This window comes from Hylobates moloch, unplaced genomic scaffold (assembly GCF_009828535.3).
Source record: "Hylobates moloch isolate HMO894 unplaced genomic scaffold, HMol_V3 SCAFFOLD_5, whole genome shotgun sequence".
NCBI lineage: Eukaryota > Metazoa > Chordata > Mammalia > Primates > Hylobatidae > Hylobates > Hylobates moloch.
In genome coordinates this window covers 105116592-105141364 of record NW_026652280.1, presented here as the reverse complement: position 1 = coordinate 105141364, position 24773 = coordinate 105116592, and the positions used below count along the sequence as shown (strand labels likewise).

Sequence of the window (24773 nt, the reverse complement as noted above, 5' to 3'; positions counted from 1 at the left end):
ATTTGCCTCCTTATTTTTAGCTATTCTTGGTTTTGCTTTGTATTTCCCGATGTTTTGGTATCATGATTCTTCCATCCACTGTCATCATTAACTCTTCTGCTTCATCCCTCCTGTACCTTTCTGCCAGTACCTCCACCCCTAATCAAGACAGCTTCTTAATTCTGTAGATTCTATTTTCCAGTGTTTCCTTCTGTCTCCTCATTTCCATTCTTACAGCCATTGCCTTGGTCTAGATCCTAATCTCTTGCAAGAATATTGAAATAGTCATCTACTTGATTCCCTACTTTTTATTTCTTCTCACTCTAAATGTTCCACAAATACAATTTCCTAAAGCACAGCTCTATCTTATTACTCTTGGCTTAAAAAACTTCATTGGTTCCTATTTGCCTACTAGGTTAAAAAGAAACTCCTGAACTTGGCATCCAAGAGCCTTCACAATGTGGGGTAAACATCTTATAAAACCTAGAGTTCGCCACTTACATAGATAATGCCACATGGTTTCCTGCCAGCAGGCTTTTACTGTGACTGCTTTCTAAACTCTAGAATGTTTGGAATACCTTCTCTTCCCATCTTCACCTATCAAAATGCTGCTGTTAAAACCACTCAATCTGGCCGGGCATGGTCGCTCACGCCTGTAATCCCAGCACTTTGGGAAGCTAAGGTGGCTGGATCACCTGAGGTCAAGAGTTCAAGACTAGCCTGGCCAACATGGTGAAGCCCCGTCTCTACTAAAACTACAAAAAAATTAGCCGGGTGTGGTTGCACACACCTGTAGTCCCAGCTACTTGGGAGGCTGAGGCAGGAGAATCATTTGAACCCGGGAGGCGAAGGTTGCAGTAAGCTGAGATCATGCCACTGCACTCCAGCCTGGGCGACAGAGCAAGACTCCGTCTCCAAAAATAAATAAATAAATAAAATGATTTATATGAATAATAGCAAAGAATAAAAAAAAAGAGCTGGGCACGGTGACTCACGCCTATAATCCCAGCACTTTGGGAAGTCGAGGTGGGTGGATCACCTGAGGTCCTGAGTTTCAGACCAGCCTGGCCAACGTGATGAAACCCTGTCTCTACTAAAAATACAAAAAATTAGCTGGACGTGGTGACAGGCGCCTGTAATCCCAGCTACTCGGGATGCTGAGGCAGGAGAATCACTTGAACCTGGGAGGCAGAGGTTGCATGAGAGATCATGCCACTGTCCTCCAGCCTGGGCAACAAGAGCGAAACTCTTGTCTCAAAAAAAAAAAAAAAAAAACACTCAAAAGCCATCTCCAACATCCAGCCATTCTTCAACATCTCCTTGAAGCCTGTATTCTTTCAGTGAGATATTGTTCTTATCTCCTGAAAATCCCTGTAGACTTGTAGACCTTTGTGTCTCTCTCATGTCTCATGCTGTACTTGCCATGTTGTAGCTTTGGTTGTTTACACCCTCTCCTACGTTACATATTTCTTCAAGGCAGACTGAGTCTCACCAGTGTTTTTTCTCCTGCAAGTATAAGAACAGTGCACATAGCAGGTGCTCTATTAATAGTGATTTTGTATGTATGTATGTACGTATGTATGTATGTATTTATTGAGACAGAGTCCCTCTCTGTCACCCAGATTGGCGTGATCTCAGCTCACTGCAACCTCCACCACCCAGGTTCAAGCAATTCTCATGCCCCAGCCTCCTGAGTAGTTGGGATCACAGGCACGCACCCCCACACCTAGCTAATTTTTGTATTAAATATTTTTAGTACAGACAGAGTTTCGCCATATTGGCCAGGCTGGTCTCGAATTCCTGACCTCAAGTGATCTGCCCGACTCAGCCTTCCAAAGTGCTAAGATGACAGGCGTGCGCCACCGCGCCCGGCTGTGACTTTGTATTTACAGAGAAAGGCACAGTCTATGTTTCAGTTTCTTCCCAGCTTATACTAATGTTAATGCTAAGGGAAATCTGTGGAGTGAAACTTCTCTATAGTATAAAATAGCCTTGTATTCCTAAAATTCAAAGTAATATATGTTCACTAAAGAAACTTTTGATAATATCAAAAAGTAGAAAGAAAATTAATTGCCTATTATTCTGTCTCCCAAAGAAAAGCAACTATCCCACAGATTTCACTGGGGACTTGTTTTGTGCCACATACTAAACTAAGTACTAGAGATAAAAGGTTAAAAGTTATAATTTCTGCCCTCAAAGAGCTCATGGTCTAATTATGAGAGAAATAAACATAATTTTAATTATAGAGTAAGTGCTAGAAGCATGCACAAGAAGCTTTTATGCACATAAAAGCATAAAACATTTTGTTGTACTTTTTTTTTTATTTTGAGATGGAGTTTTGCTCTTACTGTCCAGGCTGGAGTGCAATGGTGTGATCTCGGCTCACTGCAACCTCCGCCTCCCGGGTTCAAGCGATTCCCTGCCTCAGCCTCCTAAGTAGCTTGGATTACAGGCATGCCCCACCACGCTCGGCTAGTTTTGTATTTTTAGTAGAGATGGAGTTTCACCATGTTGGTCAGGCCAGTCTCGAACTCCCGACCTTAAGTGATCCACCCACCTCGGCCTCCCAAAGTGCTGGGATTACAGGCATGTGCCACCATGCCCGGCCTTGTTGTACTTATTTTAAGTGCCCTAATGGAACTTGCTTTTTCAAGAATTCTTTTGGCAAATCTTTTAGGAAATGAGCACCTTCTTTTATAACCTTCTAAATTATTTCTTAATAAATCTACTCCTTTCCTTCCTTCTTTCCTTCCTTCCTTCTTTTCTTCCTTCCTTCCTTCGTTCCTTCCTTCCCTCCCTCCCTCCTTCCTTCTTTCTTTCTTTCTTTCTTTTTTCCTCTCTGTGGCCCAGGCTGCAGTATAGTCGGCTCGCTGCAGGCTCCCTGCCTCCGGCTCCCGTGATTCTCCTGCCTCGGCCTGCGGCCTGCCTGGGATTGCGGGCGCGCGCCACCACCCCTGCCTGGTTTTTGTCCTTTGGCTGGAGGCGCGGTTTCGCCATGTTGGCCACGCTGGTCTCCAGCTCCTGACCTCGAGTGGTCTGCCCGCCTCCGCCTCCCGAGGTGCTGGGACTGCAGATGGAGTCTCGCTCACTCGGTGCTCGGTGTTCCCCGGGCTGGAGTGCGGTGGCGTGGTCTTGGCTCGCTGCAGCTTCCGCCTCCTAGCCGCCTGCCTTGGCCTCCCAGGGTGCTGGGATTGCAGCCTCTGCCCGGCCGCCGCCCCGTCTGGGAGGTGGGGAGCGTCTCTGCCCCGCCGCCCCGTCTGGGAGGTGAGGAGCGCCTCTGCCCAGCCGCCACCCCGTCTAGGAAGTGAGGAGCGTCTCTGCCTGGCCGCCCATCGTCTGGGATGTGAGGAGCGCCTCTGCCCAGCCGCCCCGTCTAGGAAGTGAGGAGCGCCTCTGCCCTGCCACCCCGTCGGGAAGTGAGGAGCACCTCTGCCCGGCCGCCCCGTCTGGGAAGTGAGGAGCATCTCTGCCCGGCCGCCCATCATCTGGGAAGTGAGGAGCGCCTCTGCCCAGCCGCCCATCGTCTGGGAAGTGAGGAGCGCCTCTGCCTGGCCACCCCGTCTGGGAAGCAGTGAGGAGTGTCTCTGCCCGGCCGCCCCGTCTGGGAAGAAGTGAGGAGCGCCTCTGCAATGCCCCTGGAAAGAAGTCTCTGCCCCGCCCTCTGGAAAAGTGGACCCTCGGCCCGCCCCAGCTATGGGGACTGCCCGGGTGTGGAGGTGGGACTCCGCCGTTGTAGTTTTGGAGGATCTCGCCGGCGCCCATCGACTGAGATGGGATCCGACCCCACGTATAGAACTGCCGCCTCTCTGGATGAGGACCGGCCGCCCCCGGAGTGAGACCCTGCCCGGCCGTCTGGAGTTTGGGAGTCCTCTGCCTGCACGGAGGCCAGACGCAGTGTGGGGGCTGGACGTGGTGGCTCACGCCTGTAGTCCCAGCACTCTAGGAGGCCGAGGCGGGTTGATCACTTGAGGCTAGGAGTTCGAGACCAGCCTGGCCAACGTGGCGAAACATATGAAAAATACAACAGACAAACCAACCAACCAACCGAGCAACAACAAAACAGGTCTACCCTGGAGTCATACTCTAATTTTTTCTATTTTCCTCTCTTTCTGATCCTTTATCCCACTTTCTTTTTCTTCCTCTTCCTTATCCTTCTTCTTTGTCAAATAGAGGATTGAGTTATTATCATTGATCCATACAAAGTCCCTCTCTCATTTATTTTCTTTAATTCCCACCCCCCATTTCTATTCCCCGTCTTCCCATGTGCAACCTTCCTAATATGTTTGATATGCATCTTTTTGTTTGTATGTATTTTTAGAAAATGTTTATTGTTTTGTGTGCAAAAAAAATTAATAAAAAAAGGAAAAAAATAAAAATCTAGTTTTCTTAAGATAAAATATGTATATAAACATTTCTAGCATTTAGATTCTAGATGCAGAAGGGAACATGCTAGAAAATACTTCATTTTCTCTAACAGACCTATGACTGAAAGTAATCTATTCTCCATAATTGGTGAAAAGGGAAAATTTGGAGATTTCTCGTTTCCAGTTTTACCAAATAAATTCTCATTTTGTGAGACTGGAAACCAGTCCTTCCTCACAACTCCCCTTAGGTAAAAATATAAAATAAAATGGGTTCAGAGGTAAGTTTCTGAATATCCCAGTGTTTTGATCAACTCACAGGGTTTTTCTGATAATATTAGTGTTCCCAAGATAAATATAGTACCACTTAGATCTGCAAGAACACACTTCTCATGCTGCAGAAAACCACAGAAGCATACAGGAAATGGTACAGCTTGTAACTGCAGTACCAATATAGCTCTATCTGTGAAGCCAAAAATATACTCTTAATTCACAGGCAAAAAATTGGAGCTAATGATAACTCTAATTTGTTTTCTTTCTATCAAGAATATTAATCTTGCTGCCCTTTTTCCAAAAGTGTGAAATCTAAAAGTATTTTGACTTTTCTTCAGTGTTTAATCAATTAAAATGACGGTCTTAATGCTTATAGTACAAAGTATTAATAAAATTTAACTAGAGAATCTTCATGTAAAGACTAAAGAATGTTATCAGTTTTTGTTTTCCTGAATGTTTACTATTTCCGTATTCCGTCAGTTACCTTTTTTTTTTCATAATTCTTTATTTAGTGGACATATCAGGCCATGGTCCATGAACTACTAGGCATAAACAACAATCGGATTGATCTTTCCAGAGTGCCGGGGATCAGTAAAGACTTAAGAGAAGTGGTCCTATCTGCTGAAAATGATGAATTCTATGCTAATGTAGGTGGTTTAAATTTTTTTTAATTGTCTTTCATTGTTTTTATGTAAGAAGATCAATATTGGCTTGTTAGTATGGGGGCAGGCATGGGATTTCATGTGAAAGGATGATAGAGGCATCCTGTGCATAAACTGCCTCTCAAGAGAAGGCAGAAGACTTGGATTCTCACCCTTTAGCAATTTTTTTTCATAGAGATCACGTAGTTATTTCCTTCTCTCCCCTCCAGTAGCTGTTTGTGAGGATAGTAATGGTATTCATCAACAGTGTCCTGGCTAATGTCCAAATTTGGTAATTAAAATAGAATTTCCCTGCCCTTCAATTCTGTGTTTCTAATTCTTTTTCACTTCTTTTAAGTTGTCTGAAAGTCAGACTAGTTGATGAAGTGTGCTTCCAACTTAACTTTTTCACAGAATATGTACCTGAACTTTGCTGAGATTGGTAGCAATATAAAGAATCTCATGGAAGATTTTCAGAAGAAGAAACCAAAAGAACAGCAAAAACTAGAATCAATAGCAGACATGAAGGTAAATTGAACATGTACATGAATGACTAACATGTGACAGTTTGGAACTATTCATGTAAGCAACACTTTTGGAATCTTCTGGGTCTAATTTCTACCTTGATTGATTTTATTTGGTTTGAGACTTATTTTCTGTAATGTCTTTAAACAATATAGTGAAAACTTCATGATAAGCCATGTGCTTCTTCCCATTCTTCAGTAATATCTGGACTATTTAAAGACTCAATCTATTGCCGGGCACAGTGGCTCTCGCCTGTAATCCCAGCACTTTGGGAGGCCGAGGCAGGTGGATCACCTCAGGTCGGGAGTTCAAGACCAGCCTGACCAACATGGTGAAACCCCGTCTCTACTAAAAATACAAAATTAGCCGGGTGCGGTGGCACATGCCTGTAATCCCAGCTACTTGGGAGGCTGAGGCGGGAGAATCGCTTGAACCTGGGAGGCGGAGGTTGGGAGGTTGCAGTGAGCCAAGATCACGTCACTGCACTCCAGCCTGGGCAGCAAGAGCAAAACTGTCTCAAAAAAAAAAAAAAAAAAAAAAAAACCAACTCAGTCTACCAACATACACCAGTTCTTCTCTTCTTAAGCATAACAAAATGCCATGTGGCTGAAAGTTGTAGATGCTTTAATCTGGGCTGAAAAACAACCCCTGCTTTCCCCACCCCCCATTCAATACATGCTTATCCTCAGTCAAAAAATAACAGAACCTCCCATTGATGTTTTTCCCATGGCAGGCGTTTGTTGAGAATTATCCACAGTTCAAGAAAATGTCTGGGACTGTTTCAAAGCATGTGACAGTGGTTGGAGAACTGTCTCGATTGGTCAGTGAGCGGAATCTGCTGGAGGTTTCAGAGGTTGAGCAAGAACTGGCCTGTCAAAATGACCATTCTAGTGCTCTCCAGGTCAGTCCAATTTGATGAGCACCTACTATGTGTAAGGCACTGTGCCAGGCAGAGCAAGAGATAAAAAGGCAAGTAATCCTTCTTCATCAACATGGAATTTAGTCCGACAAGGAGCTGAGATGAGAACACAAATTAATATTATTTAAGATAGATCTATAAAAAGAGCCACAAGAGAAGTGTGATATGTAATTCCCAAGGGTTCAGTTAATTAGTATGAGGGCAGCCTAGTCTACTAGAAAGAGCACCAAACTAGAATCAGAAGATCTAGATTGGAGTGTTTGGTATACCACTTACAGGCTTTGTGACATGGAGTTGTTAACTTAATCTCTGAGCCAGTTTCATTATTTGCAAAAATAGGTATATTAATACTCATCTCACAGCGTGGTTAGGAAGACTTTAAAAAATAAAACGTACATTAAAATGTATTATCTGGCCGGGCGCGTTGGCTCACGCTTGTAATCCCAGCACTTTGGGAGGCCGAGGCGGGCGGATCACGAGGTCAGGAGATCCAGACCACGATAAAACCCCGTCTCTACTAAAAATACAAAAAATTAGCTGGGCGTGGTGGCAGGCGCCGGTAGTCCCAGCTACTCGGAGAGGCTGAGGCAGGAGAATGGCGTGAACCCAGGAGGCGGAGCTTGCAGTGAGCCGAGATTGCGCCACTGCACTCCAGCCTGGGCGACAGAGCGAGACTCCGTCTCAAAAAAAAAAAAAAAAAAAAATGTATTATCTAAGTTTTTTCATTATTGAAGATCTGCTTTTCGTCGCACCAACATATTAATGCCTGCTGTATGTATATACTACTGCTGTGAGGATCTGAGTACAAAGATGAATAAGATACCACATTACAGTAGGGGAGAAAGAAATTTAAACCAGCAATTGTAATACCAAGCACTATGTGGTATATTAGAGGTATTTACAAAGGAATATGGAAATACAGAGGAAAGACAACTGTTTTCCCCAAGGATGAGGCTTCTTAGCACTTCTTAGGGAAAATAACATCAAACAGGGAAAAGGAAGAAACATTCTCAGCAGAGAGAATGCAGGCATGAAGATGTGAAGAAATAAATATTGATATATATATTTTTTTCTATATATATAAAATATGTATATTTGAAATATACATATATTTAAATATATATATGGGAACAGAGAATAGTTCAGTGTGGCTAGTACAGGATACAAGATGAGTGGTCTTAGACTGGAAAGACTGACTGAAGCCAGGTTATGGCCATTGGAAGGAAGTTGGACTTTAATCTTAAAATGATGGGGGCTCCCGGAGGATTTTAGAAGAATAGCAACATAATCAGACTCTGGCCTCAAGAAATGGATAGTCTAGTTGAAGAGACAAAACTAAAGCACAAGAAAAAATTAGATAATGTTTCAAGATGAGAAGTAATTAAGTCATAATTGTAATACTGACTATAACAGGTTTTGAGGTTATTAGGAATAGTTCTTAGAGAAGGCAAGATTAGGATGGACCACAAAGAATGAATAGAATTTGGGGGAGGAGTTCAGTCAGGAACAGCAAAAGCAAAGATGTAGAAGTATGCAGGAAGTAATAAACAGTTTGACCTGTAGAGAGTGAGTATGAAACACAATTAAATAAAATTGAATTGGTAAACAAAAAACAGTTTACAAGCTTTATGAAGAGGCTTGTAAGAATTTATACCTGGTGAGATAGGCAAAGAGATCCAGTATAGGATCTTATGTAGAACGTTGATGTGATGAAGGCAGTATTTTAGGAAATGTAACCTAGTAAGGATGCTTTAGAGGTGAAAAAACAGGTCAGAGAGACTTGTAGACTTACAGTGATAGTAGTAAAAATGTACAGCAAGGGGCAGAACTGAAAAACATTTCAAAGGGAGAAGAATTAGATGACAGGCTGGATATAAAGATAGAATACATCAGAGGTAATTCCATGTTTCCTGAGAAATGACAAAGTATGATGTCACTGACAAGTAATTTAGGAATACGAGTCCTTTAGGAAATAGCCATTTCTAAGCCACTTATAAGAAGCACATTTCCCTGTTAATAGGGCTCTATATTCGAAAGCTTAACTTCTTTCTTTCCCAGCTACAGTTCCACTTTATTCTATAAGATAATGCCAACCTGTTATATTGGAAACAACTCAGGTTTTGGACCCAGACTGGCTTGGCTTATATCGTACCTCTCCTTACCAAAGTTTCTTTAGGAAAATTACTTGATTTGCCCAAGTCTTGGGGATAATGATTTCAAACTTTCAGACTGTTACGATGATTCAATGAGATATGTAAAATGCTTCACATGTAATAGGTGCTTTGTAAATGTTGGTTCCCTTCCTCTAAGCATGATTTTTTTTTTACACATGGTACAACCAAAAGAAAGAAGTCTACCTGTGGGTGCTCTAGTTATACCACGGTCTTTACTGGGATTTATTGTTGTTGGGTTTTGGATCAGAACCTAAAGTCGCATTCTTTTTAATCACTAAATAGTATCCTTTGTAAAGATGTATCCTAATCTATTTAACTTGGCCTTTAAACAACACTACTAATAGTTGTTTTGTGGGCCTAATAGAAGTGTCCTGATATTTATCACAAAAAATAAGTTTTCTGCCTCTTATTAAATAAAAAACAAAATTGTGTCCCGTAACTAAATTTAAATTTCTTATATTTCTTTATCATTTGATTTTTCCCTTGAAAACGGTAAAACCAGACTTAATCACTAGCCAGTTTTACTGTCTTTATTTGTGTCTCTCTACGTATGGAAAGCAATTAGAAAAAGTTCTTGTAATAACTTGTCTGAAACTTTATTTTTGTGTTCACTTTAAAAGAAAAATAGTTACTTTAAAAATATAAATTCTATTTGTGATCCACTTTTTATTTTTAGAACTTATCTTTTGAAGGTTTTCTTGTCTAGGGTATTGGGATTTTACAGTGAGCAGTTGATTTGGAGTCCCCCATCATAAAGGACTTCTTTGGCAACATAATTTAAATAGTCTATAAAGGGATCTTTTGTTTGATAGTAAGTGGATGTCAGGGGCCTGACTTCTAGAGGGGTTATAGCATTCCTTGACTCGACCTTAGATGATAATACGTCATGAAGCAATGAAATGAGGTTTGTGAGTAGAGATGGAGTTTGCTTTATTGAATAGTAAGTATCATGACAAGAAAAAAAAGTTCATGTATTGCTAAAAGTTAACTTAAAAATTGCTGCCATTCTAACCATTATTTTGTAGGCTCATGAAAATTTCATTTAGAAAGAATTTCACTAGAACCAAAGTGAAATTTACTACCATTGAAACATATACATATCCTCAGAAGAGATTTATTTGATTAGTAATGAAGATTTGCCATACCATGAAGAAAAGCATCTTTAGAAAGTGAGCAATTCCACCCTTACCATCCTCCCCATACCCTGCCTTCCATGCCCAACCTGTGTTGTCATATCACAGCTTTTCATTTGGAGAGAGGAACCAGTCTATTTTATATTTTTTCCTGACCTTTCGTAAAGATCTCAAATCATCCTGTTAATGATACATAATAAGGACTCAATAAATATTTATTAGAAAAATGAGGAGGAAGAGCTCTATTTGAAGCAGTATAGAGTAGTGGCTAAGAGCTTGGGCCTTTGATGGCTTGGGTTTGAAAATAATTCCTAACCACTCTACACCTCAGTCCTTTTGTCTATAAAGGGGGAAAAAATAATAGTACTTACCTCAAAATTGTTGTGAGAGTGCAGTGAGCTAATACATGTGAAACACTTATGGTACTTGGTACTTATAGCTTTCAAGAAATATTAACTACCAACATTAAGAGTATTATTATTTGATGGTAAATTTAATTTTCTTAATGGCATCCAAGACATGTTTTTTAGTTCAATGATAGCCTTGTATCTCTCTGATTTCAGAAAAGTATTTGGTTTTTTTTTGTGTGTGTTTTGTTTTGTTTTGTTTTGTTTTGCCACTCATTAAAATTATAGGAAAAGTGGTTGGGACACATTGAAGTGACTGACAATTTTGCTTTGATTAATTAAATGTAAAAATGATCCTTTTACTTTAAAACAACATTTAGCCGGTATTTTAGAAACAGTATTGATCAGCAGAAGATCTACTGCAAAGCTCAATTTTATGTTGACTAGTCATTAACAAAAGGAATACTGGCTCCAATGTATTTACCAGTCAGTAGAATTGGGTCTTGTCTGCTTTCTATCATTTTTCCCTGATAAGCTTTTTATATTCCCACAACACTGTTCTCTCAAACTGTTAGGCTCATTTTTATCAGATTAGCATGTGGAAGACTTCTGCCAATTCCATCTTACTGTCCTAATCTGTTGGTTTATTTTGTTATTCTCTGACTTTACTACATTAATATAGTAGATAACAAAGAAGGGATCCTGTTCTTTAGGTTAAACTAAAACAAAATAATGGGGACTATCTTTATTACCAAGACCATCTGTAATCTGTATAATAGTTTAAAATGTGTGTATGTCATAATGATTTCTTCTTGCTGTGCTGCTTTGTCATAGTTTTGACAGAAGAAAACAGAAAAGTAGAAAAGGATTTAGCCAGAAACAATGGAAGAATCTCTAAATATCAGAAAAGAAGAATGGTTTTCTCCTTGATGTCTTATAAATGAATGTTAGTTCCTTTAGGAAACTTGATTTCGAAAGACACTATTTTTGCTTTGCTTTGCTTTGCTTTTCCTATTCCTTGATTAGGCCCACACAAATGTTAGAGTTCAGTGCAAGGTTTTTGAATCCCGTCTTCTTAAGTAGATGACAATTTTCTGTTGTGTTCTTTACTCAGTCATTGTTATAATATGACAGTGTCGTTTTCTAATAGTTACAAGGCTGATGGAAAATTTAATAAGAGAAACCAAAAAATTATATAATTCAGTTAATTTCCAACAGATAAATACTACCGTGTAGCATATACCTGCTTTGTAATTATAAGCCTCTCTGATTCTTTTTCTCCTCTTCTCTGGTTAGTGCCCTGAAATCTCAATGTAATGTATGCCACTATCAATCAAGTTGACAAGTCAAGTAGTTATGAGGGAAATCCTTCAAAATGAAGTCAAAGGATAAAGTGGGATCAAGGCAGACAAAAAGGTCCTGTGTCTCCAAGGACTGATACAGCTGAAAGAAAAGAAAGAACTCAGCTTGTACCTACAGGTTTCTTTTCATGAGAGAATAGATGCCTCTAGCTAGAACATGGACCTGAGCCATGAGTTGGGTCCTAAGGGCTCAAAAATAGGCAAAATAATTACTCACAGTAAGCCTGGTCAGATCTGGGCCAAGTCCTCAATAGAGAACTAATTGTCAAGCCAGGCAATCTAAATACCAGTACCAAGTCTCAAGGAATGGAAGTGGATTTTTTTTATGATTGATGCATAATGATTGTACAGATTTATGGAATACAATGTGATGTTTCAATACATGTATACATTGTGTAATGATCAAATCAGGGTAATTAGCATATCCATCACCTTAAACATTTGTCATTTCTTTGCGATAAGAACATTTAAAAACCTCTCTTCTAGCTATTTTGACATATATAATACATTATTGTTAACTCTATTCATCCTACTATGCAATAGAACACCAGAACATATTCCTGCTATCTAACTGTAGCTTTGTACCTATTAACCAATTTCTAACCACCCCTATCCTTCACTATCCCATCCTCTGGTAACTGCTATTCTGCTCTCTACTTCTATGAGTTCAATGAGAACAACTTTTTAGATTCCACATGTGAGTAAGATCGCGCACTATTTGTCCTTCTGTGTCTGGTTTATTTCACTTAATGTAAGTCCTCCAGGTTAATCTGTTTTGCCACAAATGACAGAATTTTGTTCTATTTCATGGCTGAATAATAAATATTTATATATATATCTATATATACACATATATATAGATATATATATGCTGCATTTTTTTTTCCTTTTTTTTTTGGTTGGGGGGAACAGGGTTTGGCTCTATTGCCCAGGCTAGAGGGTAGTGGTGCAATCTTGGCCCACTACAACTTCTGCCTCCCAGTCTTAAGCTACTCTCTCACCTCAGCCTCCCCAGTAGCTGAGACTACAGGCATACACCGCCATGCCCAGCTAATTTTTGTATTTTTGTAGAGACAGAATTTCACCATGTTGTCCAGGCTGGTCCCCAGCTCCTGAGCTCAAGCAATCCACCTGCATCGGCCTCCCAAAGTGTTGGGATTACAGACCTGAGCCACCCTGCCCGACCTAAATACTGCATTTTCTTGATCCATTCATCTGTTGATGGACATTTAGGTTGATTTCATATCTTGGCTATTTTGAATAGTGCTGCAGTAAACATAGGAGTGCAGATATCTCTTCAACATACTGATTTCTTTTCCTTTGGATATATACCAAGTAGTTGGATTGCTAAATCATATAGTAGTTCTATTTTTAATTTTTTAAGGAACCTTCATACTATTTTCCATAATGGCTGTACTAATTTACATTCCCACCAGTTGTGTGTAAGGGTTCTTATTTCTCCACATCATCACCAACACTTACTATCTCTAATAAGAAACAGTCAAGAGTCAAGATCCAAGTGAAGGTAACTAGAAAAGGGCAGAGACTGATTACTGCAAATAGTCTTTGACTGTCATCATACCAGTTTTGTGAATTTATAGTTACTTGGATTTCTCAGATTTGCTTAAAAGTACAGAGACAGATCAGCCAGAAAAGGTGGTAAGAGAGTGACTGCAAGGGCAGGAAATGAGACATTGTGCCTATAAGAAAAGTAACAACATAAATCCCAAATGGGATTTCTTTTCTTTTTAAAAATTTTTTTTTTAATTTTTATTTATTTGAGACAGTTTCACTCTGTCACCCAGGCTGGAGTACAGTGGCACGTAATCTCAGCTCACTGCAACCTCCGCCTCCCAGGTTCAAGCAATTCTCCTGCCTCAGCCTCTTGAGTAGCTGAAACTACAGGAGCCCGCCACTACATCCTGCTAATTTTTTGTATTTTTAGTAGAGACAGAGTTTCACCATGTTGGCCACGCTGGTCTCGAACTCCTGACCTCAAGTGATCCACCTACCTCGGCCTCACAAATTGTTGGGATTACAGTCGTGAGCCGTGGCACCCGGCCCCCAACAGGATTTCTTAATGTTTTAAACTTATGCTGTTGATTGAGATACATACATAATTTGTACCTCAAATTTCTTCACATTATAGTAGAAAATAGTGGAACATTTGAACAGATACCCTAAATGGGCTGTATTCCATGGCTGCTCTAGGGGAAAGATACCACGAAAGGAAAAAAATAAGAAAAATCTTACAAATTTGGGATCAAAATCTGCAGAAGAGAAGTTTCTCCCATTTTGATCCCTTAAGGATGATGGTAGTGAAATAGTAACCCAAAAAGTCAGCAATAGAAATCTCTCTCAGAGTACTCTGTACTTGAAAGCTACATGGGAGGTTCCCCATTTATCATCATAGTCCCTAGTCAGTGTGAACAGAAGAGCTCTTAGACATTGGACGTGGTTGTTGTCCGGTACAAAAGAGAAATGTATGTGAAAGCATTTTGTAAGTTGTAAAGTAATCATATAGTTGATAGTTATGTCCTCAGAATTCAGTGCCCTTCAAGGCTCTTGCCAGCCTTTCAAACCAAGCCATTTCTTCCTCTGATTTCCATATTTATTTTGATAGTGCCACTGCTTTTAGTCTCCCACTGGTTCCAATACTTACTGATTCTTCAGGACCTTTGGCAAGTGTCACCTCTATGAAGTCTTTCCTAATTTCTCAACAACCCAATATACTTTCTCTTCCCCTTTCTCTCCCCTTCCTCTTTTGCACTGATTTTCAGCTTTTGCTTTTTATTTTGTTTTTTGCATACATATGTTTCTGTTATAACACCACATATTTGTTCCTGAAAAGCCTCACATTCTATAAAAACATGCACTAAAAAAAGGGTTATGAGAATATAGGGTTATAAGTAGACCACTTAAAATCTACATGACTATAAAAAGAAAGAAAAAATTCATATAATTTTTAATCAGAGCCCTAATAAAAATAATAACAATTGTAATAAAAATACTAGCATGGTTAAATCTCCACTGGCATTTGCACCTAGAAATAGAGCCAGTCCATCCTCTGCAGCCTTATTCCTGGGGCTCTTGTTTTCTTCAAATTATAAAGTCTTGAAAATACTCGCTTCTCATAAAGACTACTTTGTCAAAATAAAAAATACCATATGGAGATAGCTTTCTTCATCAATCAGTGTTTGATTGTTATTTTGTTTTGTTTTGCTTTTTTACACAGTGCAATATATTTGCATCCTTTTTATTTGCACTTGCCCTTTGCCCATATAGCATAACACAGTGGAAAGTGCAACAGTTCTTGAAGCTACAAAACCAGATACTTCTTGCAGACACAATTCTGTAGGATTATCATCTTTTTTCTTAAGGTATTGGTAAGGCTTCCCCTTTAATCATAAGAAAGCCTATCCATTCTGGAAAAATTACATGTGAACCAATATGCCTTCTGTGTTAAACTGACACCATTTCCACATTTATCCATCTCACGGAACTAAAGTACATTAAAGAAACATGTATATAGCAGAATAAATTATATTACTTTGATCATCCTTCACCCCATTGATTGTGAACTCACTGGGGACAGGAATCGTCTTTAACTTATCTGTGTGCCTGCAACAGTGCGTGGCATACTGCCTTATGGGGACTCAAAAAGTATTTGTTGACCTGAATTAAATTATTTGTTCTGCTGCATAATAAATATAAATCTGTACTATATGGAAGGTCCTGAATATGAGGATTAAAAAGTGTAAACATGGCTTCTCCTGGCCCCCTTTTCTATCGGTACCTGCGTCTTAAAATCATTAAGTACTAAATCTAGAAATTACATGCTATTACATCCTCATCTCCGTCAACCATGTTGAGACATGTTCTGATGCTTCTTAGAGATCAAGCCCAGTCTGTGTAAAATTCTACCAACTTGTCTCCATTTCACTGGTCAATCATTAATACTAAGAGAAAGCAGTAGGGTTTGCAAATCAACTAGTCAGCTTTGTTGTGCTGTATTGATTCAAGTCATGGAAATAGTAAGTGTTCCTTCTTTCAGCAAGGAAATTACAACTTCAGCTATTGGAAAAGAAAAGGAACTATCCATTATTAAATTCATTTTTGTCCTAACACAATTACAATGGAAATATATTTCCTTATTTAATTCTTACCTTGGACAAAAGGCATTTAATTTTCTATAGTTGAGACAGTTGCTAAGTGTATGACTTATAATTGTCATAGTAGTTGATGTATCACTACCATTCAATAATTATTAGATCTAAGGCATTGTACAACAGATCACTCAAGTGAAAGGGGGATAAATATAAGTTCTATCTTTCTTCAGAATATAAAAAGGCTTCTGCAGAACCCCAAAGTGACAGAGTTTGATGCTGCCCGCCTGGTGATGCTTTATGCTTTACATTATGAGCGACACAGCAGCAATAGCCTGCCAGGACTAATGATGGACCTCAGGAATAAAGGTGTTTCTGAGAAGTATCGAAAGGTAACCAGTTTCCATATTAGCCCACCAAACAGGAACCAACTCTGTTATTATATTCTTAGCTCTAACAAATGATAAATCATACTATTTTTATTTACAGAAGCATATAATTCTGTCTCTTCATTTTTGTTTCCTTAATAAAATTATTTTCTTATGAAATGGGCTTCCTGATGCCTAAGCAATCAAAATTTGCTTCTCTTTCTTAATAGCTCGTGTCTGCAGTTGTTGAATATGGTGGTAAACGAGTCAGAGGAAGTGACCTCTTCAGCCCCAAAGATGCTGTAGCTATCACCAAACAATTCCTCAAAGGACTGAAGGTATAGACATCTCATCTATGCTCTCCTGAGTGAGAACAGTTGAAGCCCCTGAGGCTGAGAGTGAATGAATATGATCTTCAAAGTATCTTGAAGATTGCTGCTAGTTTAGTACTATGTCAGTTAAATGAAATTAAAACTGGCATCCTCTTGAAAGCTTTTTCTTTTAGTGCTTTCTGTATTAGAGCTGTATCAGCATTGGACCAAATAGCTGAGCAAGAAATAACTGGAGATATTTCCAGGAACTAAGAAGAAAAAGACAAACAGTTCTGTTAGTCACAGATATTTTATGCCATTTGTTTATAATTAAAGATTTTTTAGGTAGTTTCTTTTTGAAGGAAATTAAAGATGAAGCAAACATTTGATCTTTTAAAAATACTGACCTGTTTTCTTAAAATACTCAAAAATTAATTCTAATCTGCTAGCCTTTCTTTTTTTTTTTTTTTTTGAGACAGAGTCTCACTCTGTCTCCCAGGCTGGAGTGCAGTGGCTCAGCTCACTGCAAGCTCCGCCTCCCGGGTTTTACGCCATTCTCCTGCCTCACCCTCCTGAGTAGCTGGGACTACAGGCGTGCACCACCTACGCCTGGCTAATTTTTTTTGTATTTTTAGTAGAGATGGGGTTTCACCATGTTAGCCAGGATGGTCTCGAACTCCTAACCTTGTGATCTGCCCGCCTCGGCCTCCCAAAGTGCTGGGATTACAGGCGTGAGCCACCGCACCTGGCAGCCTTTCTTATGTTTCCTGAAGTTTTTCTATTTTCCTGGGTATTTCCAGTCTTTTTTATACATGATCCTTTCCTTTTATTTGCTCTACCTATCATTTAACATTTCACAAAAGGGTGAGAGACAATGAAGACATGATAAAGGATTTAAGCTATTCCATTTTTAAAAAATCCTTTACAATAACTAGCCCTAAATTAGAGTAATTTTATGAGATTAGAACATTTCTAGCTGATTAAAATAATTTTTAAATTTCCCACAGTTCCTAAACCTATTTCCCACAGTTATTTAAATCTATCCCATGAAATCTCTATTGAGTGTATGTCCTTTTCTGATATGAATATTATTAATTCTTGTATTGCCAGTTTCCCAAAAATGACATAAGAACCATTTTCCCTTGTTTTAGGGAGTAGAAAATGTATATACACAGCATCAACCTTTCCTACATGAAACCCTGGATCATCTCATCAAAGGAAGGCTTAAGGAAAACCTATATCCTTATCTAGGCCCCAGCACACTCAGAGACAGGTAAGCTAACAAAGATATCAATAATAAAAGCCAGAAACACTGAAGAAACAAAATTTAGAGTAATGTTAAGGACTAAAGCTGAGATTACAGCATTCTGCTCCTCCTTTCTTCTGTTAAGATTCTTTTGGTTTTACATATGTCAGCATTAGATATGAATTCCCCTGCTAAGTCTGAAACATTTATTTCTTTTGTACGAAAGAAACAAGTGTTTTGGAGAGCCTCAAATCCTTCTGTATTTCAGTATCAGACCAGTTTACTTATGCCATTTAAGGTTCCGTTCGATGGCATCTGGCATTTGGTGTTTCAAACATTAAGGCCAAAAATAGGCTTGCTGCTTGATTGCCATCCAGAGCAGGTTGTTACTATTTTTGGTGAGGACTGGACTTTGCCAAATGTTGCCAGCACACAAACTGAGAGACCTAATTAATAAAGGCCATTTGTTACACAGGAGCAAAGGATGGCTTTCTTTTTGAGTATTAACTAAAGGAAGCAATAATTGTCATCTTAATCCAGTGGTTAATTTTTAATAAAAACAAAACTTGTCAAGAACAACTTATTTAGGCCAACCTGAAATTTTAAATATTGTATACATAAATTCTACCTAGTTAAAAATTATATTGTTACTTTCTTTGTTGGACCACATGTTATCTAAAGGGGCTAACATATATACTTGAATCCTATTGGATAGATTAATATGAAAATTTTACTGTTGACATAATTCTTCTATTATTTCAGTTAAACATCTAAGAGCCTTGGAAGTATAGTGTTTTATAAACGTAATGAGATTCTGAGTGGGAAAAATGTTTCGAGATACATAGGTGATTCTTTTATGTGATAAAGTGTAGTTTTTCAGTTTGCCCTTTAAAAAAATTTTTTCCGTGATTTGGTACACAATAGAAAAAAAAAAAAAAATCATCTTTTAAAAGTCCAAGGTTGAGGGGCAGAACATTTGGTGTCAAATTCAGAGAGTGTACTCATTCAGATAAAATGTTTAAGGACCTTGGGATCAAGATTCAGAAATGTCAGCTAAGTGGGAAGAATGAACGCCAGCCCAAAGTTATGCACCTATCTGAGAGGCTTTTTAAAAAACATAGCTATTCTTGAGCTTTTGCATTAATGTGATAAATAAAAACATTTATTTGCTTATGAATTTATATAAGAATTATTGAACAAGAAATTATTTATTACCAAAGGGAAACCATAGGCCACCAGAAGAATATACTGTATAGGATCAGTACACAGCAGAAAACCTTTCTAATTTACATAATGCATTCCCACACAAAGCTCAAAATTATATTCCTTGAACAAAATGCACATTCATCAGTTGTCAACATCTGTTACCATTTGTCACTATAACCTCAGTATGCATATAGTTAATAATTCAATTGCTTTGTCCTTTTGTACAACAGATGTTGATTGAATGCTTTCAGTATGTCAAGAGCTGTTGTAGATGCTGGCGATATAGAAGTGACAGGAAAGACAAGGTACCCGCCCTCAAAGAACTTACATAGAGACAATGAGTAAACAAGTAAACAAATGAAGAATATAATTTTAATAAGTGCTATCCAGGAAATAAATAGGGTAATAAGCTTCAAAGTAATTGTAGGGGTGGGGAGGACTACTTTAGATGGAGAGAGAACCTCTCTGAGAGGTGATATTTAAGATGAGCTTTGAGTCATAAGAAAGAACCAGACCAGGCACGGTGGCTCACGCCTGTAATCCCAACACTTTAGGAGGCCAAAGCGGGAGGATCACCTGAGGTCAGTAGTTTGAACCAGACTGGCCAACATGGCAAAACCCCATCTCTACTAAAACTACAAAAATTAGCCTGGCGTGGGTAGCAGGCGCCTGTAATCCCAGCTACTCAGGAGGCTGAGGTAGAAGAATCGCTTGAACCTGGGAGGCGGAGGTTGCAGTGAGCTGAGATTGCACCATTGCACTCCAGCCTGGGTGACAGAGTGAGACCCCATCTCAAGAAAAAAAAAAAAAAGCAATCACACAATGAGTAGGAGAAAAAGCATCCAAAGCAGAGGAAAACACCAGAGCAAAGGTCTTGAAGAAAGAGAGAATTTGGCAAGTTAATGGAACAGAAGGGAGCCCTGCTTGGCTGGAGCATAGTGAATAAGGAGGAAATAAGAGGTTGAAAGATAGGCAGGGTTGGATCACATCGGTTCTCGAAGACCCTAGTAAAGAGATTTTTTTTTGATGTCATAGGAAGCCATCGAAGAGTTAAGCATATGAGTAACATGAACTTAATTGTGTTTTAAAAGATATTTGTGGTGAGAATGGATTATTGAAGGCAAAAATAGAAGCAGAGAGACTACTGAGGAGATGACTGCAGTAGTCCAGGTGAGAAATGGAAGTGGTGTTTGGGTAGGAGGCTGAGAGAGAAGCCAGAATCAATAGACGTATTTAATGGCACAGATTTATGGAACAAGGGTAAGAGAGAAATCAAGAATAACTCTCAGGCTTTGAGGAGAAACAGAGTTTTGTTGTTCAGTTGGAGATGTCTATTAGATAACAAGTAGAAATGTCACATATTGAGAGTTGACAAAAAATATTGGTAATACTAAAACCTCTGGAAATTTTGAACTGCTCCAGATTAAACATGGAAAAGGCAACTAGCTGGGGAAATGGAAACAAGAGGAGAGTGTACTGGATCATGAGAAAGGTATTGGTAAATGAATTGGAGATTTGATGAGGCCAAAGAATTATTACAGAAGAGTATTAGTATAGGTAAATTGGAAGTTGAGGGGTAGTTAGTGGATAAAGATATTTTGAATTCAAGATTTCATAGGGGGTTCAGATACTTGTAACGAAGAAGTTTAGATTGTAAGCATGGATGTGGGTGGTTGTAGTGGGTAGAAGAAAAGATCAGGATTGGTAAGGAGACCAGGATGTTAGATGAGTAATCCACAGTGATGTTAAAGTCACTGAAAATCTTGAAAAGAGAAGGAGAAAAAGGAGGACAAGTAAGCCGGAGCTAAAGTCTTCACAGAATAAAAGTGATCAGGAAAGGAGGTCAGGAGAAAACGGTGCAACTACATTATGAGCTTCTAAGATAGTGGAAATTTTGAAGGAAGAAGGCAAAGAAATGGTTACAAAACTACAGTGGGTGTCACAGAACATACCTATACCACCTCCTGGCCATGCCTAACAGAAGGAATACTGCAAAGGACTTGAAAATACTCTTATTTACCAATTCTAGTTCTAAAAGCTTACTGTATAGATATTACTGTGCAAGTACACAAAGATACTTAAGCAAGGATGTTCACTGAAGTAATAGCAAAAAAACTAGGAACAAGCTAAATATCTATTAATAGAGGGCTGGTTACCTAAACTATAGTACAATACGTATTCTTTTTTTTTTTTAATGACATAACTCCTCACGAGTGATATGCAAAGCTTTTTAAGATGTATTAGATAGAAAAGCAGGATGTTATAACATTCCTTTTTTTTTTTTTTTGAGACGGAATCTTGCTCTGTCACCCAGGCTGGAGTGCAGTGGCACCATCTCGGCTCACTGCAATCCCCGCCTCCCGGGTTCAAGATTCTCTTGCCTCAGCCTCCTGAGTAGCTGGGATTACAGGCACATGCCACCATGCCTGGCTAATTTTTGTATTTTTAGTAGAGATGGGGTCTCACCATGTTGATCAGGCTGGTCTTGAACTCCTGACCTCGTGATCTACCCACCTCAGCCTCCCAAAGTGCTGGGATTGCAGGCGTGAGCCACTGGGCCCAGACATAACATTTCTTTTGGGTAAAAAAAACTGTATAATCCTGGGTGCAGTGGCTCATGCCTGTAATCCCAGCACTTTGGGAGGCCGAGGCGGGCAGATTCTTTGAGGTCAGGAGTTCGAGACCAGCCTGGCCAACATAGTGAAACCCTGTCTGTACTAAAAATGCAAAAATTAGCCAGGCATTGTGGCATGCACCTGTAGTCCCAGCTACTCAGGAGGCTGAGTCAGGAGAATCGCTTGAACCAGGGAGGTGGAGGTTGCAGTGAGCCGAGACTGTGCCATTACACACCAGCCTGGGTGATAGAGCAAGACTCTGTCTCAAAACAAAAAAAGTGTACATGTATATAAATATGTGCTTGACTATACATATATATGTATATTATATACATAATATATTTTATATTTTTACAAGCACATATATGTATAAATACAGTAACTTTTTTTTTTTTTTTTTTTTTTTGAGACAAGGTCTGGCTCTGTAGCCCAGACTGGAGAGCAGTGGCATGATTTCAGCTCACTGCAGCCTCCACCTTTTGGGCTCAAGCCATCCCACCTCATTCTCCTAAGTAGCTGGGACTACAGGCACATGCCACAGTACCTAGCAAATTTTTGCATTTTTATAGAGACAAGGTTTTGCCATGTTGCCTAGGCTTGTCTCAAACTCCTGAGGTCAAGCAATCCGCCTGCCTCAGCCTCCTAAAGTGCTTGGATTACTGGCATGAGCCACTATGCCCTGCCTACAGTAACTATTTCTGAAAGAATATTCAAGAAGTTGTTAATAGTCGTTACCTCTGGATATTGAGACAGCAGTTAGTTAGTTACATATCTATCCTTCTCATTAGTTGTTGTATTAGGTATTGTAATCTTGAAGTAAGTATTATGTTTTGTTAATCTTTGGGGTTTTCACAATGTTTAACACAGTGATTTACAAATAGTAGGTGTTCAACAAATGTTCGGTAAATTCTATAGGCATCTCTTCTAGTTGATATGCCAATATTTATAGTTGGAAAATTTAAACCAGAGAATAAATTTAATTGATGCTATACAAAATTTAGATTTTTGAAGTTCATAAACAACCATCTAAAACATTCTGGCTGTGCATTCACTTGGCCACAATATCAGCTCTAGCCACTTTCTTGGCCCTGTATTATCATATTGAAGAGTCTTTGATTACAGTGGTATTTATTATTATTTGTCTCATCATAATAGAAATTCTAGGTTTTATTGTTGCTATAATAATAGAAAATATCAAAGGAAATGTGTCAAGAACACAACTTTGCAAAACCAGAACACTGGTGGAAATTTTTTTAGCCCTTAGCTATTAAATTAGTGTTTAAGCTGTTTGGCAGTATAGCTATATCCACAAATTGGATTTGATCATTCTGCAGATGGGATTCTTGCATACCCTATTTTTCAAGCTAATTTTTTTTTCTCACTCTAGAATTGCCTCTTGTCTCTGATAAAGGCAAGCAACTTTTTCATTTGGTGAGGAAATGGAGCTATATGATCATGCATTCCAGAATCAGTCAATTCAAAAAGGAAGTACTTTTCATGTTTATACAAACGTAGTAGAAGCTTGTTGCTACAGCTTATTTTTTGTTTCTGTGAAGCAGCAGTCCTTTTTCATTGGCCTTTTTTCCTGCAGTAAATGCTCATAAGAACTGTGTACCATTTGTAAGTATGTTCAAAAATTACAATTTTAGCCATAAGTATAATGCTCCACAAAATAGATAAAATGTTGCCTTTTGAAAGTTTGTGTTTCCACCTAACTTAACCACATATAGAAATAATGTTTAAAATTCTCAATAAGGCGGGAAATGTGGCTCATGCCTGTAATCCCAACACTTTGGGAGACTGAGGTGGGCGGATCAGAGGTCAGGAGTTCGAAACTAGCCTGGCCAACGTAGTGAAACCTTGTCTCTACTAAAAAAAAATACAAAAATTAGCCGGGTGTGGTGGCAGGCATGGTGGCAGACGCCTGCATTCCCAGCTACTTGGGAGGCTGAGGCAGGAGAATCGGCTGAACCCGGGAGGCAGAGGTTGTAGTGAGCCAAGACTGCACCACTGCAGTCCAGCCTGGGCGACAGAGTGAGACTCCGTTAAAAAAAAAAAAACCTCAACAAACTTGGTATTGAAGGAACATACCTCAAAATAATAAGAGCCATCTATTCCCGGTACTCTGGGAGGCCGAGGCAGGCGGATCATGAGGTCAGGAGATCGAGACCATCCTGGCTAACACGGTAAAACCCTGTCTCTACTAAAAATACAAAAAATTAGCCAGGCGTGGTGGTGGGTGGCTGTAGCCCCAGCTACTCAGGAGGCTGAGACAGGAGAATGGCGTGAACCCGGGAGGCAGAGCTTGCAGTGAGCCAAAATCGAGCCACTGCTCTCCAGCCTGGGGGACAGAGCGAGACTCCGTCTCAAAAAAAAAAAAAAGAGCCGTCTATGACAAACCCACAGCCAACATCATACTGAATGGGCAAAAGCTGGAAGCATTCCCCTTGAAAACCGGTACAAGGCAAGGATGCCCTCTCTCACCACTTCTATTCAACAGAGTATTGGAAGTCCTAGCCAGAGCAATCAGGCAACAGATAGAAATAAAGTGCATCCAAATAGGGAAACAGGAAGTTAAACTGTTTTTAAACGACATGATTCTATATCTAGAAAACCCCATAGTCTCAACTCAAAAGCTCCTTCAGCTGATAAACAACTTCAGCAAAGTTGCAGGATACAAGTCAATGTACAAAAATCACTAGCATTCCTATACAGCAACAACAACCAAGCTGAAAGCCAAATCAGAAAGCAATCCCATTCACAACTGCCACTAAAAAAATAAAATACCTAGGAATACAGCTAACCAGGAAGGTGAAAGAGCTCTACAATGAGAATTACAAAACACTGTTCAAAGAAATTAGAGAAGCCACAAACAAATGGAAAACATCCCATGCTCATGGATAGGAAGAATCAATATCATTAAAATGGCTATACTGCCCAAAGCAGTTTACAGATTCAATGCTATTCCTATCTAACTACCAATGACATTCTTCACAGAACTAGAAAAAATTATTTTAAAATTCATATGGAACCAAAAAAAAGCCCAAATAGCCAAGGCAATCCTAAGCAAAAAGAACAAAGCTGGAAGAATCACGTTACCCAACTTCAAACTATACTACAAGCCTACAGTGACCAAAACAGCATGGTATGGGTGCAAAAACAGGCACATAGACCAATGGAACAGAATAGAGAGCCCAGAAATAAGGCC

At 39.3% G+C, this 24773-nt stretch overlaps 1 protein-coding gene across 5 annotated transcripts in view; it reads left to right on the top strand.

The window, feature by feature from the left end:
• VPS45 (vacuolar protein sorting 45 homolog) overlaps positions 1–24773 on the top strand; it is an 81358-nt gene that overhangs the window by 10466 nt on the left and 46119 nt on the right. For 2 of the 5 annotated variants that reach the window (XM_032154831.2, XM_058439351.1), the window contains exons 8-13: positions 5126–5260; positions 5669–5782; positions 6513–6680; positions 16053–16211; positions 16418–16525; positions 17650–17771. In XM_032154831.2, the coding sequence (XP_032010722.1) occupies positions 5126–5260; positions 5669–5782; positions 6513–6680; positions 16053–16211; positions 16418–16525; positions 17650–17771 (806 nt within the window). Of the gene's footprint in view, positions 1–5125; positions 5261–5668; positions 5783–6512; positions 6681–16052; positions 16212–16417; positions 16526–17649; positions 17772–19180; positions 19256–20041; positions 20896–24773 lie in introns of those variants that run through there. The other 3 variants (XR_004248272.2, XR_009213629.1, XM_058439352.1) reach the window with 3 other exon arrangements.